The sequence below is a fragment of the Dermacentor silvarum genome, chromosome 5 (assembly GCF_013339745.2).
Source record: "Dermacentor silvarum isolate Dsil-2018 chromosome 5, BIME_Dsil_1.4, whole genome shotgun sequence".
NCBI lineage: Eukaryota > Metazoa > Arthropoda > Arachnida > Ixodida > Ixodidae > Dermacentor > Dermacentor silvarum.
This window is the reverse complement of record NC_051158.1, coordinates 177,820,694-177,841,049: the sequence shown is the minus strand read 5'-3', so window position 1 is coordinate 177,841,049 and position 20,356 is coordinate 177,820,694. Positions and strand designations below refer to the sequence as shown.

General features: G+C 48.5%; 1 protein-coding gene across 1 annotated transcript in view; it reads left to right on the top strand.

Annotated features, from left to right (window-relative positions):
• The window catches only part of LOC119454608 (uncharacterized), a 37,927-nt gene that overhangs the window by 16,002 nt on the left and 1,569 nt on the right, over positions 1-20,356 (top strand). The window contains exons 3-4 of the mRNA XM_037716496.2: positions 6,420-6,635; positions 16,881-17,014. Of these exons, the coding sequence (XP_037572424.2) occupies positions 6,420-6,635; positions 16,881-17,014 (350 nt within the window). The remainder of the gene's footprint in view (positions 1-6,419; positions 6,636-16,880; positions 17,015-20,356) is intronic.

The window sequence follows — 20,356 nt, the reverse complement described above, 5'->3', positions numbered from 1 at the left end:
TAATGGTCCGCCGGTTATCCATCCTACACATAACATGGCCGGCCCAGCTCCATTTCTTTTTTTTATTCGATTAGAGTATTGGCTAACCTCGTTTGCTCTCTGATCCACACCGCTCTCTTCCTGTCTGTTAACGTTAGGCCTAGCGTTTTTTGTTCCATCGCTCTTTGTGCGGTCTTTAACTTGTTCTCGAGCTTCTTTGTTAACCTCCAAGTTTCTGCCCTATATGTTAGTACCGGTAAAATGCAATGACTGTACAATTTTCTTTTCAACGACAGTGGTAAGCTCCCAGTCGGTATTTGGCAATGCCTGCCGTATGCACTCCAACCCAATTTTATTCTTCTGTAAACTTTTCATGATCAGGGTCCCCTGTGAGTAGTTGACCTAGGTAAACATACTCCTTTACAGACTCTAGAGGCTGACTGGCGATCCTGAATTCTTGTTGCCTTGCCAGGCAATTGAACATTATCTTTGTCCTCTGTATATTAATCCTCAACCCCACTCTTACACTTTCTCGGTTAAGGTCCTCAATCATTCGCTGCAATTCATCCCCATTGTTGCTGAATAGGACAATGTCATCTGCAAACTGAAGGTTGCCGAGATATTTGCCGTTGATCCTCACTCCTAAGCCTTCCCAGTCTAACAGTTTGAATACTTCTTCTAAGCATGCAGTGAATAGCATTCGAGAGATTGTATCTTCTTGCCTGACCCCTTTTGGATAGGTAACTTTCTACTTTTCATGTGGAGAACCAAGGTTTTAGTGCAATCCTTGTACAGTAGAACCCCGGTGATACGTTTTTCACAGGACCGTAAAAAAAAAATACGTAAGAGTCGGGAAACAGGAAAAATTGAGAAATGGGAGTAGTGTTGAACTGCACACAATATAATTTATATCTTATGTGTGAAAAAAAGTTGTAGTTTCGCCCGACAGCCGAAGTATCGATTGCAATAGCAAATTAGTAGACAGCTATACAAAGTAAGAATAGTAGTTTTATCGTCCGTATAAACTTGTAAACATTTGCTTATTAACTACATTAACAAGCAGGGTGTCAGCGCCCACAGGCAAACATGAACACATCACACTCGATGAGTGCGGACACACGCTGCGGAACGCTGGCGTGAGGAATATAAGCGCCGCTGCAGAAGCGAGCGAAGTGACCTTCGTGCTGTTGTCAATCGCTTCAACGCAAACTGAGTGCCGAGAATACACAGCACGCACAAAGCTACAAGCCGCCGATGCACCTACACTGCGTAGACTCTGCCCCCAACGTAGATCGCTTTCAAGATACAGCCCACGCGACCGCGCGCCGCCGCGCAGTACGCAGTTGATGCCAGAGCACAATGCTGCCCGCTATCCCTCCCCCCTCGCTGGTGCCTCGAGCGCAACGGAAGAAGGCGCACTTCCTCCCTGCTTTTTTTTCTTTGGCTTGCGAGATTTAGACGCAGTCATCGGCTCCCCTTGCACGTTTCCACTCGCACATACAGCATACGGCGCACGGCAACTGCGTTATCGTCGTTGGACTTTATATGGAGCATCTATGAGCCAAAACCAATTTTAGGGCCACAACACATCATAGACACCATCTTTAGAAAGCCAGTACGGATCTCAAGGGCCACACATTTGCTGGCGGAAACCGAAAATGCGTCATAGTTGTCACCCCTGGTACTTTGGGCGCCAATGCCATCGTCAAGCCACCAAGCCAAGCGACATGAAAAGTCAAAATGGCTGCTCGGGCCGGTGCGGGTTGGCAGTTCGCAACGTATGATGCGGGAACGGTCCCACAGTTGCGACGCAATAGCGGGGTTACCAATGCATTGGGTTCTATGGGAGCTGTGCCGGGACCGGCCTAAAACGACTTAACAGCCGGGAAAACGCAGCACCCGGGAACGTAACAGCGGGGTTCTGCTGTAACGCTATACGACGCTACGATGCCATCGTGATGCTCGCTTTTCGTTTCCGATGCCTCGCGCTTGTGCAAAACGACATGCATCCACGCATCCATTACCTGGTGTGACATTCCAAGGATGAGTGCTTCGACGAAAACAGAAAATCAATCGTTACAGTCGATGGCGCATTAGAATGAAGTAAATACGGTCAGCGTTTTTTTTTTCGAATTTTCGTGCCGACCTGCATATAACGAAATCCTCTTTATAACAAAGTTTTTCGGGAATTTGTCATTAACTGTATCTTGAATCGAGGTAGCGATGACGCTTGCAAAAGCGAGGAAGGATCATACATGACTGAGTTTCCGTGCTTTGTCACGTCGCGGAAAGGAGACAAGTATGGATTCTTTACCATGTGCACCTGTGATGCGAGTGTTTCGCTCGGTGGCTTAAAATATAGTTTTTTTTTTGTTTTGTTTTAAGGGGGGGAGAATAAAAAATTTGTTTTAGCGCCATGCGCAGTGGTCTCCCTAATTTTTATGTTGCTAGGTTGGAAGGCATGGGCTTCAGGCGATTGAGCACCGCGTTTTCGAAAAGTTTCCCCAGGCACGTCGTCAGGGATATAGGTCGCATGTTGGTGAGGCCTGGAGGCTTGGCTGGTTTTGGTATAAGTACTATGTGCACGCACTTCCATTCCTTTGGTAGTGTTCCCGCTTCCCAATTGGTATTAAAGAAAGTTGTTGTTATTGCTTCTATTGAGTCGTCGTACAGGTTTCTGAGGATTTTGAGCCCGTCTTGTCCGGGTGTTGTGTTTTGAGTTAAGGAGTGAAGCGCTGTCCAAACTTCGGTATTTCAAATGGGCGATCTAGGTCTTCATTTGGCTCCCCACTATAGTTTGGTATAGATGTTTGTTTCCGTGTGTGATCGCCAATGTATTTTGCCCCTAGCTCTCCCAGAATCTCTTCGTCCGACCCCGGTTGGTTGCGAAGTATGCATCTGATTGTGTGCGAGGTTTGTTGCTTGCTTTTGGTTGGGTCCAGTTAGTGCTTTAGGATTTCCCACGTTTTGGACGAGCTGAGCTTTCAGCTGAGGCTGGCGCACATTTGCTGCCAGTTTTGGCGCACCAAGACAGTAGCGTATTCTTCCGCCTGTTGTGTAAGGGCCGCTATGCGCAATTTTAGTTTTCTATTATTTTTTTTGTTTGCGCCATCTTTTCAAAAGGCATCTACGAGCATCCCACATATGCATGAGATGTGGGTCTACCACTGGATTTTCTGTGGTAAATTGCATCCGCTTCGAGTGTTGTCTTATCGACTCTGAGTTCACTCGTCCTTGTTGTAGTGATGTGATAGCCTTCTTTGATTTATTTTGTTGCACTCTTGCTTTTCCGAAATGCCGTCCATGCTGTCAATAGGATCCGATTGATGCGTTCGCGTGTATGCTTAAACAAAATGGCAACCTCCAGCATGTTGTGGTCCCTACCAAGCGTTTTTCGTATTTCTCCATATGGCCTTTTCGTGACTCTTGATCATAGTAAGCTCCGGACACTTGTCTTTTGACATAATATTCCCCACTCTGGTTGGAGAGTCGGTCTGGTAGGAGTGTAATTGCATGTTTTTGAATGAGCGAGTGGATGGAGTTTCCTTTCTTTGAAGTGATGTAATGTAATCCCAAGTCGGATGCATCGTGTTGAAGTCACCTAGAAAAGTAGAGTGTTGTTTTAGGCCTCCTTGAGCGCCGATCTGATGACGTTATCAAAATTTTCAGCAAGCTTTTTTGGTGGCCTATATTCGTTTAGGAAGAAGACGCTGTGTGCCTTCTTGTCTATGGCAGTATTTCTACACATAGGTGGTCAATCTCACTCCCATCCAGTGTGCGGTCTATTGCTGTCAGCCTGCGGGAGACAAGCACTGCTACTCATGTATTTGTCTTCGCCATGGAAAGCGCAGTCAAGGACGGCAGAAAACTAGGTGGGGTGATCAAGTTAGGAAATTTGCGGGCGCAAGTTGGAATTGGCTAGCGCAAGACGGGGGTAATTGGAGATCGCAGGGAGAGGCCTTCGTCCTGCAATGGCTGATGATGATGATGACAGTGTTTCATCCGATTTCTCGCACTGATCGGTGTCTGCACTATGTCGAAGACATGGGGACCGCGGACCAATTTGCTGCCATTCGAGTGCTACCCGTGCACATCGTCACTTTCATTATCAAGGTGGTTTCTCTGCTTTCCGTGTGCCATACAGCCATCGCAACGCATTTCATTGACTCAGCACCAAACGACAACTTTGGTTGCCGACGAGGCGCGCTGGTTAGGCCTAGCTGGCAGGAGTGCTGGGCGGCATGCCATTGCGAGAGACGATTACATAGAGACTACTCATGCACACAGGCACATGCGCGGGCAGGTGCACGTGCATGTGTAGAAACTGCACATGCGATCACGCGCACGGGCTGAACTGACAGCAACACGCACGAAGCGGAGTTTGGTTCCTCGGGCAATCAGCCGTGGCAGCTACTACGAATGCCTGCCAAGTTTGTATGTGCACACACTGGTGCGAACGGTGGAACCTCACAAGTGCTCATAAAGCCTAATAGCTCCAAACTAAATTTGCGGAATACTGCTTAAACTGACAGTGCCGCTTGCGCGATATCTGCACTTCACGTCACGCATCCCCACGGGTGCACAGAAATTGAAGCCATGCTCAGTGCAAAGCACACTGCTGATAAGCAGCCGAGCAAAAGTTTTCTTCATTGCCTAAGCAACCACTGCGCACACGCATTGCACTGCCGCTTTTTTTTTCGTTAGTTGATTCGTTCGTTCCGCATCTCATGCTCCTCCTCCGCATCGAGCAACGGCTCTCCTCTCCGATCGGCGGGTGCACCTCACTGAGAAGCGTGCTCGCTGCCACGCTTTTCTCCTGCGGATGCTGCATTATAACCTTTCTTTCGTCTCGCGCGGCGGCACTGTAAGCAGTACGCGTATGCATGGAGTTCTATGGGAGGGTAAACGTGAGTCAGAAAAGGCTGGCGTTGTAGTCAGTTCTGCATTGAGAATGGTTACGTTATAAGTGATCTAAGCTGTAGTTGCTCATGAGAATTCAGTGCATGCACTGACTGTACTTTCGTCTGTCGGCAGCAACGCATGGACAGTGGTCGAGATACGGGCAGCGATTTTTCTGCTCGATTATATGCCACTCTTATCATTCGTTGTTCATGGCCGGCTGATGCTGTTGATAATGCATCCGGAACATCACCCTGACCACCGACAAAGCACAAAAAACCTAAAAAGGAATAGCATAAAAGGCATTGCTAGAAAATCACAGCCAAGGAATATATAGGCCAAGGGCAAGTGCATGTCTGCACAGCAACTTGTGTTGACAAACTTTGGCTGTATTCATGAAGGATCACTTTCGAAAGCTACTTTTGTTTTTGCAATATGTCGTTTGACTAGCACCGGACGCGTTGACGGGCGCCAGTGTTTCCGCACAGTGATAAGATGGCGGGCTGTGCCAAGAATGCTGCCACTCAGGACGGCGATGTATCTTGCACTGTAGTCACGTGAAATTGAAGGTATCTTTAAGAGTGACGATCTGGGAAAACGGCATGCCTTTTTTGGCCCCTTGTGGAATAAAGTCATTCATAATGGGGGAATCCAGTATTTCGGACTCTTTTATTCAGACGTTTTGGTGTCCACGTTGAGTCCAAATTATCGATCGGCGACTGTAGATGTGTGTTGGACACTGTCTCAAAAGTGCTTGTTGCTGTGCTGAATTGGACTTAGGCCTGCGCCAGAACGTCAAATGGATGTTCTACTGAAGATGACAAAATGAGAGGGAAAGCGCGAAATTGGAAGAACAAGTTGACACAACAGCCCGTACAATAAATCAGTAACTGTTGTCAGGTGTATGATTTATTTATTTATTTACGTGACGTTTTTTGCAAGCTCTATATCAAGTGCTGTTAGCAAGATAGGTGGTGCACTTATGCACGTGACAGCCTCAGCCTGTATGCACCGAGTTTCCAATATTTCACTAGAGTTTTTTATTAGGGCTGGTGACAACAGTTGTTTTGAAATTTTTTGTGCAGGAACAAATTTTGCAGTGTGAAGCACGGTTGCTTGACACAAGCAGCTGTTGACGCATGCATTTATGATCTTTTAATAATTTGATAGAGGCAGCGCCCTGTTTGACCTATGTATGCTTTGCCACATGAAAGTGGGGTTCTATAGACTGCACCTTTCAAACATTCTACGAACACCTTTGGGCACCACTACTTTGTCACAGTCTACAGTGAAAAGCAACAAAGCAGTGATGTCATTTTTGAATGTCTTAATCGATGTAAAGAAAAACTACCATTTATTGCTCTTACAACTTGCCCAATGTAAAGGCTACAGCAATATTCTTGCGATTGCTTTCTGAAACCTGCTCCAAAACACATTTTTTCTGCTCCAAATGCTGCTCCAAAGTGGCATGGCCCAGTAACACCAGCCTCACTCCGAGGATGCACTTCTGGTGGCTCTGACCCCTAATGCATTTCGTGCAGCCAACTCGGTGTTCATGAGCGACATGCCACCCCCGTACCCGGGCGTCAATGGTCCCCCCCAGTACTACCCTGGCGGCTACCCAGCAGGAGCACCCCCGAGCTACCCTAACGGAGCGGTGCCACCCAACGTTCCCGCACCTGCGCCAGGTTTCAACGTGCCCCAGGCTGCCGGCTACTCCGGACCCCCTCCCGCCCAGCCGGCTGGACCATACCAGTGTGAGTAGGATCGGTCATAAAAGTTTGCGGTGCCACGGCTGCTCATTGTTACATCCTACATATTGTTGAAACCGGTGTTGTTATACAGAAGAATCTCGGTGAGACAATCACGATTGCCTCATATAAATTTCGGTATGATTTAAATTTTCCAGAAGTCCCGGCCTAATTTTATTAGCTTACATTGTGCTAAATTTCTTATGTTGCGAACTGCTTTTCGCAACACGGCATGTGATATGAACAATGAAGCCACCGTGCGATCCTCGACGGAGCTGGTGAGGAAGCCAGCTCCGTCGCACAGTCTTGCTGCGTCAGCAAGATTGGCAGCATTTGCTTCCATGGGTAGCCGTATCCCGGTATTCCGCGCCTTTCGTTGTCTTTGGCACCTGATAACAATTCAAAACATTGCATTGCTACCTTTGCACCCGTAAGTATGCATGATATGAAGTAGCTTTTCCACCCTAACAAAAGTACAGATTTCCTTATTTTTCTCAAATCGTGTCCTTATCAAAACCATACAGCAGCTAAGATGCAGGAAAGAAAGAAATTCAAGATAACTAGGCAGATCATGAAATGTCGCCTTCGGAACATGCGAAGTGCACAGCTCGTTGCTGCCAAAATGTGCGTGGAACAAGCGCACCAGTGATTCAAATGCGTGTCTGCTAATGAGAGTGCTCCTGTTCATCACGTGACTGCAGTAACAAATTGTGACACTAGTTTTGCCTTTCGTGCTCGCTTTTGTTGCTTTTACAGTGAAATCCTGATAATTCAAGATCTCATAATTCAAATTGACTGATATTTCGAACTTGGTCCTGACGAAGTCCTGTGCACTTGAATAGAGAAAAATTCTTGAAAATGTCAGCTCTGAAAATCATATGTTTATTTCGAACAAGACCTCTCACTCCTATGCACTGCTTTGACACACCCGAGCCAGAGACGCCGTCTAGCTATCCTATTGTTGTGTGCCATGAAAATGGTGAGGAAAAGCACGCTGGAAGCCGAGATGAAACTGGAGCAAGCAGAGCAGTGTGTGCCCTCCTTTCCAGTCCGGCTTTAAAGAATCGGGAAGGAGTCCCCAGCATGTGCTTAATCACGCTATCGTGCGAGCGCTCACCTACTTAGTGCATGCCCAATCACGTGATCTTCAATATTGGGCACGTGGGAGTACGGTGCACTAGAGCACTGCACGGGTCGGGCTTATCCGAAAGCCCGGGCCGGGCCGGGTAGAGCAGTTTTTTCACGGTCTCGGGCCGGGCTCGGGCACGGCGTGTGCTTTTTGACCCGGGCCCGGGCCGGGCTCGGGTTTTTTGACGCGGGCCCGGGCTTTCTGCGAGTTATTCTCGGGCTTCTCAACTCTGAAAAACATGTATTTTTCGCTCTCGGGCCGGGTTCGGGCCAGTTTCGAGTCGGGCTTGGGCTGGGCTCGGGCTTAAGGTAAAGGGTTGGCGGGCCGGGCCGGGCGGGTAACGTAGATTATTTCCAGGCCCGGGCTGGGCCCGGGTCTCGCCATAAAAGTTTTGATCGGGCTCGGGCGGGCCGCCCAATGTAAAAACGGGCCCGGGCCGCAAAAATCGGCCCGTGCAGTGCTCTACGGTGCACATCAAGCCACCATCCTTCTCGGCTCCCCCTCGCACGCTTTTTCTTGCACCCACAGCAAATGCGCACGAGGCGCGATCTTGTCGCACTGGCACTTTATACAGAATCTAGACATCTTCTGGTACATGTTGCACGCTGATGGAGAAAAGAACACTTTTTTCATTGCGAGCCCGGTGACGGTTTTGCACTGCACCGCTAAATTGATTGGCCGCTACATTTAAAGGGGCTGTCATTGGTTCGAACTCTGTTTTATTGGAATAAACTGCGGGCCCCTTGGAGTTCCAATTAATGAGGTTTTACTGTATTTCTGCATGGGGAAAGACAGTTCTGTGGCTATGTGAATTTCCGATTTATGATGTTACCTAGATGGCGTTGCGATAACACCTCCCAAAGCACGATTTTCTTCCAAATTTCGAAGACATCACTAAAAAAATGCAGTTTTCTCAACTTCTGCTGCGCATTAGTTCCTGTATTTTGCCGTGAGATAAAGGAAGGTCTTAGGTTTGCGGAAAAAATATAAAATAAAGTTCGAGCAAGTCAGCCACCTTATTGTCACACGAACCATGAATTTCCCAATTTATTTCGTTTTTTGTGTGATAAAATATTTCAGGTAATACAAATTCTTGCGCCGTCCCGAGAGGTTTGTATCATCGAGATACTACTGTAAGTGGGTTTGTCTATATTTCCGATATCGTGTCAGATTCCACATTTTATTGCGATAGCAATTATATGGACACTTCAACAGGATTTCTGCCGTCGCCGTGAGGTTCCGTATAGATAAAATCTTCACCGCGCGCCGTATGCCCGAGCTTCCGGGAAGCGTGCGGGGACGCGCGCTATCACGGAGAGCGAACGCACTCAATCTCCCACGCGCAAGCAACGAAGCGGGAAGCCAGCGCCGGAGGGAGCGGGGGGGGGGCACTTTTACTCTGCCAACAACCGCGCTCGTCGCTCGACCGCACCGTCTCTTATCTCTCCCACGCGCAAGCAAGGAAGCGGGAAGCCAGCGCCGGAGGGAGCAGGGGGCGGGGGGGGGAGCACTTTTACTCTGCCAACAACCGCGCTCATCGCTCGCCGCACCGTCTCTTATCTCCACACGGCTCTGACCTTTATGCACTGTGCATTCGCCGCTCAGTTTCTGTTGAAGCGATAGACCGCACGTACCTTCGCCCGCTGCAGCGTATGGGCTTGCTGCCAGCGTCTTGACAGTCGTCTGCAGTCATTCAGTGTGATCTATTCATGTTTGTTTGTGGGCGCTCACACCACGCTTGTTCATTCAGTTAGTAACAGTCGGGCCACATTTTCCAATGCACGCTACACATGTAATGCTGCCCGGATCGGCAGTGCAGCGCTACAGGTGTGTCCCTTCGCACGCGCGCTGCCCACGGGAAGCGCTTCTCATCAACACCACCGTTTCACACGCGCCTTCTCGTGGTCATCGAGTCTCTCTTCATGTCGGTCTACTTACGCCGCAGCACTCCTGCTTACTTAATCAGCTCATGTTTACTACAATTCATATTGCTACCAAAGCCGCTCACCTTACTTCGTATGACATTGCTGTGTTGCTATCGCATTCATTGCTTCGCCCTTAGAGGGAAACTGTGACATTTTTTTCATTTTGTTATAGTGAGGGAATACAATCAACGTCCAATTTTTCAAACTCCCTAGGTGTTCTGTTGCGGGGTTCATGCTAAGGAGCAGACAAGTTTCCAGGTGCGAAGCGACGCTTATTGCCACATGTTCGTCGTTGCGTGGCTGGTCGAGATAAGCCCACGCGCAGATTGCGGGGCACGCCTTTTATTCGTTTTGCGCGCCTGCGCATTAAGGACTTTGGCGATAGGCCGGACACCACATGCCTCCCCTTTTATATTGGCTAGTTTAACAAGCTAAACTCCAGCTTGATATCTGTCCGGTGGTCGACGGTCTCTAGTCGCGTAGTGTCTTGCACCCGCCGTCTGGATGTCTTGCGAAGCGGCAGGACCACTGATGGTAGGAGTGGAGGATGTTACTGGGTCGACGCTTGGTGGAAACGCCAGGAACTCGAATCCCTCCTGATCAGATGCCTCACGGTCCGGATCCGTGGTCGGCGTGAGCAGCTGGTCCTTGTGACGACGACGCCAGGTGAAACTGCATCTGGGTGTGGTGGTAGCACGAACGGTAAAAGACAAAGGGCCTGGAACTGCCCCACAACAACACCAGGGACCCAGTTTGGTCTGCCTCGATAATTGCGAGCCATCACTTGGTCACCGACTGCTATGTCACGATCATGACGTGGGCGAGCCACGGATTGCTTGAACTGATCATATGCAACCTCCTCCCACTGTTGGCTTGACAACATCGAGTCGATTTCGCAGCCGTTGTCCTAGTAACAGGTTTTCTGGTGACTCCTTTGTTGCCACATGGGGCGAGTTGCGATAGGTAAGCAAAAACTTGTGAAGCCTTAGATGTAATGTGTCCACTCCGCTAGATTTATGAAGAGCATTTTTAACTGTCTGAATAAAACGCTCTGCAAGCCCGTTTGAGCTGGGATGATACGGCACTGTAAGCACGAGATGACAAAAAGCTTCAACTTTACAAAAAGCTTCAACTCTTCGGAAGTGAACTGCGGGCCGTTATCAGTGACAATGGTTTCTGGGAAACCAAGCCGTGTAAACAGCTCTCTTAATCTGTCAACTGTAGCATCTGACGTAGTCGAGTGCATAATAAACAATTCCGGCCACTTGGAGTGCGCTTCCACGACTACAAGAAACAATGCGTGCAAAAAGGGGCCAGCAAAATCGATATGTACGCGCTGTCATGGTGCTGTCTGCCAAGACCAAGGATGCAGGGGCGCTTTGCACAGCTCGCAACATTAATCTTGACAACTTACGAAGGCCTTGACACTATGCTCGAGGTCCGCCTCGATGGACGGCCACCACAAGTAGCTGCGCGCCAGTTGCTTGCTCCGCGCGATGTCTGGGTGCCCTTCGTGGAGTTTGTCCAGCAGCAAGTTGCGCAACTTTGCCGGCACGATCACTTGCATCCCAAACATGATGCAGCCTTGGTTAAGTGTGAGCTTGTTGCGGCTGTCAAAAAAAGGCTTCAAATCTTTTTCAGTCACAGACGCTGGCCACCCCACATTTATGAAATCTATCACTTTACAAAGCAAGGGGTCCCGAGCTGTTGTTCGAGCAATGTCCTGGCTTGAAACTGGCATTGATTGCAACCACAATGAATAAAACGTTTCCTCTCTTTCTTGCGTTTCGTCTTTCACAATCGATAGCGAGAGGCGTGAACAGGAATCGGCTTCAGCATTCTCGCTTGATTTTCTGAAAAGTGAATACCGGTAAGCTGACAGTGTGACAGCCCAGCGCTGCAAATTGCTGCGATAGTCGGAATGCCGGTTGTTGGCCCAAGATTCTTTGAAGCGGTTTATGGTCGGCAGCTAATGTGAACGAACGACCGTAAATGTAGAAGTGAAACTTCTTACCACCAAATATTATTGCAAGGGCCTCTTTCTCAAGCTGGCTGTATTTATTTTCGGCATCGGTCAAGGTATGCGATGCGAAAGCAATTCGGTTTGTGCTGCCATCATCCTTAACATATGGGAAAGAACCGCGCCTAAACCATAGTTCGATGCGTCGCATGATAGCTGCAATGGTTTGCACAGGTCATAGTGCGCCAAAGTCGGCGGTGAGCAAGCCCTTTATCTTAGTGAATGCTTCCTGGCAATGCTCATTCCAGCACCACGGGGGGTTTTTACATAGCAACCTGAAAAATGGTTGCGCCACCGTTGCTCAGTTAGGCAGGAACTTGCCGTATAAATTGACGACTCCCAGGAACGACTGCAGCTGCTGCCTGTCATTAGGGGCTGGAGCCTTGAGGAGTGCGTCAACCTTCTCCATCGTTGCCGAGATGCCTTGTGCGCTGATTCTGTGTCCGAGATAGTGAAGGTTCTGTTGGGAAAACGAACACTTCTCTTTCTTGACAGGAACACCTCTTAGAAGTCGTTTTAACACAGCCTCCAGATTGATGAAATGGTTTTCGTCATTTTTACCAGTCACCAGAATGTCGTCTAGGTAGCAGCAAACCCTGTGTAAGCCCTTCAGCATGGTGTCAATTATTCTTTGGAAAATCCCAGGTGCGGACGAAATTCCAAGCGCGAGTCGATTAACAGCAAACAATCCTTTCTGTGTATTCAACGTGAGGTATTGTTTTGACAACTCAGACATGACCACTTGCTGATGGGCCTGGTTGAGATCAATCTTCGAGAAATGCTTGCCTCCCGACAAGGCTGTGAACAGGTCGTCCACCTTCGGTAATGGGTAGCGGTCGACATTAAGGCACGGGTTAACGGTCGTCTTGTAGTCGTCGCAAATCTGTATGCTACTATCTTGCTTGAATACGGGTACCGCAGGCGTAGCGTATTCTGATGTTGTAACAGGCGATATGATTCCCAGTTGTTTCATTTTAGCCGATTCAGCGTCGAAAGATTTTTTGCAATGCGAACGGAACATTCCTGGCTTTTAGGAATCTCGGCTTCATATCAGGTTTAAGAAAAAGTTCAGCGCACTCTTCCGTTATCGTGCCTAACTGGTCTTTGAAAGGGGGTTGGTACTTGGCCAGCAATGCATCTAGCTTCTTTTTTACGCTGATATGAGTAGGAATGTCTGACCTTGTAATGTTGTTCAGGTTCCAGATTTTCGCCCACTCCAGCTGGACGGCGTTTGGCCACTCCCGGCCCAGTAGAAGTGGTCCTTCGTGGTCTACGACATAGAGTGGAAGAATTGCAGAATGGTCGCCGTGCTGCACGTTGACCGAAGAGACTTCCTGAGGTCGCACCAGTGCCCCTGTGTAGATATGAAGTTTAGCTGTAGTAGGCTCGAGTACAGCCGAATGAAAGAGCTGACGGAACTGCGTCTTTGACATGACGGAAACAGCCGCTCCCGTGTCTAGCTCCATGTTCACCAAGACGCCGTCGATGGTCATCTGTACGGTGACAGGATCGCGCTGAGCTGCCGACACGCCGTTTAGACTGAGGGTCGAAGCTTTCCGCGACACAACCGTCGGCATCTTCACATTCTGTTTCATGTGCTTTTTCTTAGGAAATGTCTTACCACTACTTTGGCAGGCTCTCTGGATATGCCCTTTTTTGTTGCAACTGAAACAGGTTGCGTCCAAGTGAAGGGCATGCTTCGCTCATGTGTTTTGGCGAACCACAGCGAAACCAGCATGTTTTCTGCGCCTCAGCTTGCACATCGTGCACATGGCCAACCGCGGTGTCGGTGCCACGTGCCTCAGCAGCACTCTTCTTAGCCGCTTCCATTGCAAGAGCCCGCTCCACCGCTTTCTGGAACGTAAGCTTGCTATCTTCCGTGAAAAAGACTCGCTGAATGTCTTCTCGTAGCAGGCCGCACACGAAGCAGTCCCGAAGGGACTCGTCAAGGGCGCTTCTAAACTCGCACGTTTGCGACAGTTTACGAAGCTCGGCAACATAACTAGATAAGGACTCGCCTTCTCGTTGACACCACCGGTGAAACTTGGCCTGCTCTCTAATGATGGGCTGCTTCGGGGACAGGTGGTCGCTCAAAACTTTCTTGAGGTCTTCAAAACTTTTCGTAGAAGGCAGTTCTGGAGCTGTTAATGACTTCAACAACCTGTAGGTCTTCGGACCGATAAGGCTCAAGAAGGCGTGTACCTTGTCACCGTCGTGTACTCGGTTGACAATCAGGAACGACGTAAGCCACTCTTCGTATGAAGCCCAATCGCTGGCGGACTCGTCGAAGGGTTCCAGCTAGCCCAGTCGCCCAGCAAAGTTGCTTCACTGCTGCCTCGGCCCTAGTCATGACGACAGTCACAGGCTCCGCACACTGCAAAAAGACAGTCTTCTTCACTGAGTGAATTTCGGAAACACTTGCCTTCCAAACTGAAGAATGACGTCTTCAAATCCCATCCTGGTCCCGAGTTCTTGTGTTGCGTGGTTCATGCGAAGGAGCAGACATGTTTCCAGGGTCGAAGCGACGTTTATTGCCACATGTTCGTCGTTGCATCGCTGGTTGAGAAAAGCCCCTGCAGAGGTCGCGGCGCACGTCTTTTGTTCGTTTTGCACACCTGCGCTTTAAGGACTGTGGCGATAGGCCGGACACCACACTAGGGGCTGGGAAAATGTCCTGAAAAAAATGAATGCATGCCCTTTACTGCCCAAAAAAGCAGAAATCGCCACAAGCACACTCAAAATAGCTCTGAAGCCCTGCCAGTACACTTGTTAGGCATATTAGTGCTCGAACTGTGACAGGAGAGGGTGGGTGCATGCGTGTATGAACTAAGTTGTGCTTGCAGTCACAAACTTCATTAAACCACAAATCGAGGTTAAAGTTCGAGGTTAAAGTAATTAAATGCAAAAAAATTCCTCGTATACAGTATCTCGTCAGTAAGCAATTGTAAACAAATCACAAGGTCAGGCCATAATAGCGTGGGTATGAGTGCCAACACGTACAGTGCAGTTCAAGCTTAGAGCAATACATTGGTGTGGCTCGTGGCATCTGAGATTTACATGTGTTGTATTGTGTGGCGCTGTAAATCATCGATACCTTCGCTGACCGAGCTTAGTGCCCTTAGTCGTAATCACATGGTGCTCACAAATTAAAAACGAAAGTGTAAATAGAAGAGTTGTCTCAGAAAAAAAAAACATTGCAGTTTTACCAGAACGGCGGAGCATTGATGGCGATAGCAAAGGGACAACTACACGAAGTAAGGTTCAGATTTTTGTTGGTGTCACGCACACTCGGGCGAACATGAGCAGATCTCACTCGATGAACACTTGGTGTCACAATGTGAGCAAACGTTTAGCACGGTGTCTCGGAAACTTGAGATTATGCGAGCGCGAACTCAGTGCGTATCAAGGCACCAGCCATCTCGGCTTGGCCTTTGCACTTGCTGTGGATGACCTCCATAATAGGGCATGTGGCCCACGACCAGCGTGGAGGCGGAAATGTGCGCTAGGGAGAGAGAGGGCAGGCAGGCGTGTTTCCTGGCCCCCTCCTCTCACCCCCCAGCACGTGCTTGATCTCGTTACCGCACATTACCTCATGCCCCTTGCGCTGAAGGAATCGTCGGCTCTCCTTTTGGGTGCTGGGCAGCTCTTGTGGTGCCGGGTGCCCTGCGGCCTCTGCAAGTTGTTTACTAACGCAGCAAATGGTGCAGTGCTGTTTTCTGTGTACTGCATCCCACGCGCTTCGATGGTGTTTTATGTGGAAGGATGCTTGCAAATAATTTTTGCTTCAGCCAACATTTTAATAGTTTCTTGGCAGATTTAACAGCTGTACTGGCTCCAAGTCAATGCTTGAAATGGCTGAAAACTTCATTTCAGTCAAAACTGTGCCACGATTACTTTGGTAAAACGTGAAAAAAAAATTCAGTTTTCAATGAAATTAAGATAGGCAAAGGAAAAATAGTTACATCCCGATTATCATTAAATTGCGTTTGTTATTTTGGAGTTTGACTGTACATACTGTGTCCCGTGACACCGGCCTCTTTCTGTCATTGGTATGCTTCGCCCTCATTACATTGCATATGCTTGACCGCATAACAGTTCTGTATTGCAGTAATGCTGACTTTTGCTTTGTGCAACGCTTGGCTCATGCCATACTTTCCATGCTTCAAAGTCATCCGCAAGGATGACAAAGGCAGAGTCGGCACCATTATTGGCAGCGGCGAATCTTTCAGTGAAATATAAGTGCAAGCAGCTAGGTCTAGCTTTGCCCTTGTGGCTACAGCTGTCAGCGGCTCGACGCTGCAAGATAATCAAAATGGTGGCAGTGGTGTCTTCGAATAATGGCATTTCGGACCTTAGGTCACGACAAAATGTTTGCAAAATTGAATGGCAAAAGGTTTCAGTGTTGTAAATTTTAGACGTCCTTATGCATTGGCTCGATGGGGAACATGGTGGTGCGGTGAAAGCATTCAAAAAGTTGATCGTTGACTGTACTCCATCGAAATTGAGCATGGCCAGCTAAATTTTAAATTTACTTCAATACATCTGTTTGTCACATCGGGGTTGAGCGGTACTCTTCCATGTTTGTTGATTCAGTGTGATGAAGTGTTTGCTGATGGTACACAAGCAAAGTTTTACCTTGCTGCATAATTTGTCATTAGGTGGTCCCTTCAATTGTCTTCTGTGCTTGTTGGTCTGTGTGTTTGTGACGAGATGTCCTATGAATTGGTTTCTTTGGTGTGTAGAAGTGGTTGTGATCCAAATTGTGATCTTTTTTAATGTTATAGCATTATAGACTGTCTGAACCACAACTTGTAGGCATCTGTCTGACAAAAATACGGGCCATTCCCTAAGGATGTGCAGTCTAACTCGGCATCTCAAAGCGCTAGCTGTTACTAGAAGAAAACATGAGGGAAACGAAGCTCTAGAATAAGATGTAAAGTATGTATTTGTCTCCTTTGAGTACTTTGCATATGTAAACCATTCAATATGCAAGTTTATGAAATGGCAATGTTTGTATGGGGCCGTGTTCTAACTGTGCAAACTTTCATGGCTTTATTCTGTCAGCTGGGACCGGCTTGATCTTTACAGTGTTGAAGATTCTTTTAGCATGTTCTCCCCCATGTTCCTCCACTTCTTTTGAATGGAAAACACAACAGATTGATGTGATCTCCTCGCAGCGGCATCAGCCATGGCCAAGGCGGCTGAGGCATCGCAGAGCTCGGCTTACTATAACCCGGCCAACCCGGGTTACATGTATGTGCCGGCCGCACCCCCGCCATCCTTTGACCAGGCCAACGCCAGTGCACCACCGGTGAGCCACAGTTTGCCTTTGTAATATTTTGATACGAAGCATTCTTTGCCTGCCTTAGGCATTCTGAATCTACCTGTCTGGCATCTTAAGTCGTTCTAGTGAACCAAGTTATCTACTAGCGTGGGCCACTAGGTATGTGCTCGTTGTCGCAATGCCGTCATGGTGATTTCTTTTAAAATATACAGATGAAGAAAGGTGTCATGCAAGCAGACACAAGTTCTCCAATGCTATTCACTGCATGCTTTGAAGAAGTGTTCAATCTGGATAGGATTATGAGGGAGGATCAACGGTGAATATCTCGGCAACCTACGGTTGGCAGATGACCACTTGGTCGCGTAAGTCGGTAGATCGATAGATAGGCTCAACATGGCTGGAGTAGGCAAAGAATGCTAATTGCATTAGGAACCAAAGCCACCACCGCCGCTATTTTTATTATCTCGTAGAGTTGAACCAGCACTCTTTCGTGCCGGTCTGCTGGCATCCGCAGTCACTGCGCATGGAGTTAATATCGCCAACTCTAGAGGCAAAGCTCCTCATAGCGCCCCTGCATTGTAATCTGTAACTACAAAGGTGGCGCCATGTTTGCCATGCTGGGCAGGTGAGCAGGCACAGACGATGCGATTCAGATTAGGGGCACAATCAACACGATCCGGAGTCTTCCTCGGTATGGTGGCACTGTAGCAGGACGTGACAGCGGCCCGCGAGCCCTCCACTATGACGTGGCTCTTATTCGGAACTGGTTTTGGCACGTAAAACCCCAGAAAGAAAGAGCGAAGGCGTCGAGCGGCAGCTGCCTTCCAGCGTGGCAAGCTTCCAGAACAACACTGCACGTGCCGCGCTTGCGCCTGGAGCACGCGCTGCACATCTTTATTTTTCGCTTCTTCTGCAGCCGGCATAAAGGCGCCGGCTGAGAACGCTGACCACAGTGTCCCTGGAAGCCTTGCGGTGTCAGTGGGCACTACAGCACCATCTAGTTTAGGCGCTTTCGAACGGTCTTTCACGCACTGTAAATTTTAGATAGAAATTTTTATAAATAACCTTCGGATTCTTCTCAAAATAAGCCGAATGAGTCACTACATATTGTCCATACGTGCATGATGCATGTAAATGCTTGTTTTTGCATCATATTTTCATTAGTTTTGGCGTTAGAAAAAATTGGAGGTAGCAACATGGCGGCATCCTTACAGTTGCCACTTTTTTCAACCAGGTTTACCTCTATACAGGCAGCATATTAACTCTAGGTGCTTCGATGTTTGCTACCAGGCGTCTTGCTGTTCGGTGCCTAGATTTTAAGCGAAGCTTTCTTTGCCTGCCATTCTATAGTTTTGCCTGGGTCGGTCGATCGGTCATTGGTCGGGTTCATGTCGAGTAGCCCGGCATTCACTCAAACTCAAATGCGTCCGGCAGCGGGATTCAAACCTCGGATTCAAACCATTAGGCCGTGAGCGCACCACTTCTCTCGTGCCAAGGCCGACTAGCTCCTTGAGGTGATCACATCAAAGCTTTTGGTTGATGATGTTATGATATTCATACCGTAACTTTGTACCATACATATCAAGTGCCAAGCCCGTGCACAACACCTTCAATGGCATGTTGCACAAATGCATATGTGCACCGTGATAGGAGAAGCCGGCATAACAAACAACTGAATGCTGGTATGTGCCACGCCACTAACACGCTGTTCAAAGGTGATTGCATATGGAAAAGCTCCGGAGGTTGTCAGGCAGAACGTGAATAAGTTGAACAACTACATACTCGAATAAGTTGAACAGCTACATACTCTTTGGGTTACGTGGGAATGACATGCCTCGCACACACGGGGTGGCACAAAGCATGGGGCACCGGGTAACTAATTTCATAAGATGCCAATGGTTATGTCAGGAAGGTTCCCGCCAGAAGACTGTCAACTTTTATCGCAACCTACGAAGAGAACGACATGCATTTTGTACTGCATCGGTGCCGTGTGGAGATACTGCGGCACAGCTGCGGGGTGCCCGTGTGGGAGAAAACCGGCGCAGCCGATACGTTAAGTTGTTTATGAAATGTTCAGGGGACCAAATTTAGGGGTGCAGCCCTTGCTCAGAAATATGAGTACTCTCACCATTTCTTTCCTGGTCAGTGAATTTTGGCAGTTTAATTAAGTGATTCCAAAATAGTAGTCAACTGGGTCCATGTACTAGCATGTGTACGGGGTGTTTAAAGGCACAACTTTAGAATCGCCATTTTCACTTGCATTACACCTGTCTATCAATTCCATCGTTGCTTATCTAGCACGTTTGTTACAATTCAAGTTTGACAAATGGGGAACATGAATATTCACGCAATTCTAGCCACCTTAGCTACCAGCCTTTAGAATAACCACCTTCATTTCTTTGTTATCAAGGACAGAAATCTGCCTCTTTGCAGTGAGGTACCATCTGTAGTAAAGAGAACGAGGTACTTCAAGTTGTTGGACATCTTCCATGAGTTTGTGCAGCAGTCCAGACTGTGTGACAACACTGAAAAGTCAGTGCCACTGCCGAGCAGCTCTGGGTAACAGAGCCAGTAGTCTGGCTTTCCTTGTACAGTGTAGACCGCTTATAACGTAAGTCGCCGGAGTCGCGAATATCTGCACTATAAGCAGTACCGCACTATAACCAAAACAATGATTTTCAAGTCCTGTACGTATGCAAAACATGTAGACCAAGCATGTAGACACGCTTTGTACTATCGCGCGCACATCGCGATTACGTTTTCTCCAGTCAGCGGGCGAAAACATAATCGCGATGTAGCCGGTGCTCTTCAAGCTCGACAGCTTTGCACCGAGTAAAAACGAAACAACTGTTTGCCGCAACCGCTGCGGAAAAAAGCATGACCGCTATCGAAGCGATTAGGAACGGCGACTTTACGGTGCTGAAGCCACGCGCCCAACGCACGCACCGAGTCGTCCAGTTGCTGCAACTGGCCGTCGAAACCGCGGTCGCTATCCATACGATCATGGATGGCGACTACGCAGTTTTTTAGGCACGCGGCCGACGCGCGTACCGAGTAAAAATGAAACTACTGTTCGCCGCAACCGCTGCGGATAAAACCGTGACTGCTATCGACGCGATTATGAACTGCGACTTTACGGTGCTGAAGCCACGCGCCCGACGCAGGCACCGAGTCGTCCAGTCGCTGCAACTGGCCGTCGAAACCGCGGTCACTATCCATGTGATCATCGATGGCGACTACGCAGTTTTTTAGGCACGCGGCCGACGCACGTACCGAGTAAAAACGAAACTACTGTTCACCACAACCGCGGCCGCTATCGACACGATCGTGGATGACGACTACGCAGTTACGAAAGCCCGCGGCCAACGC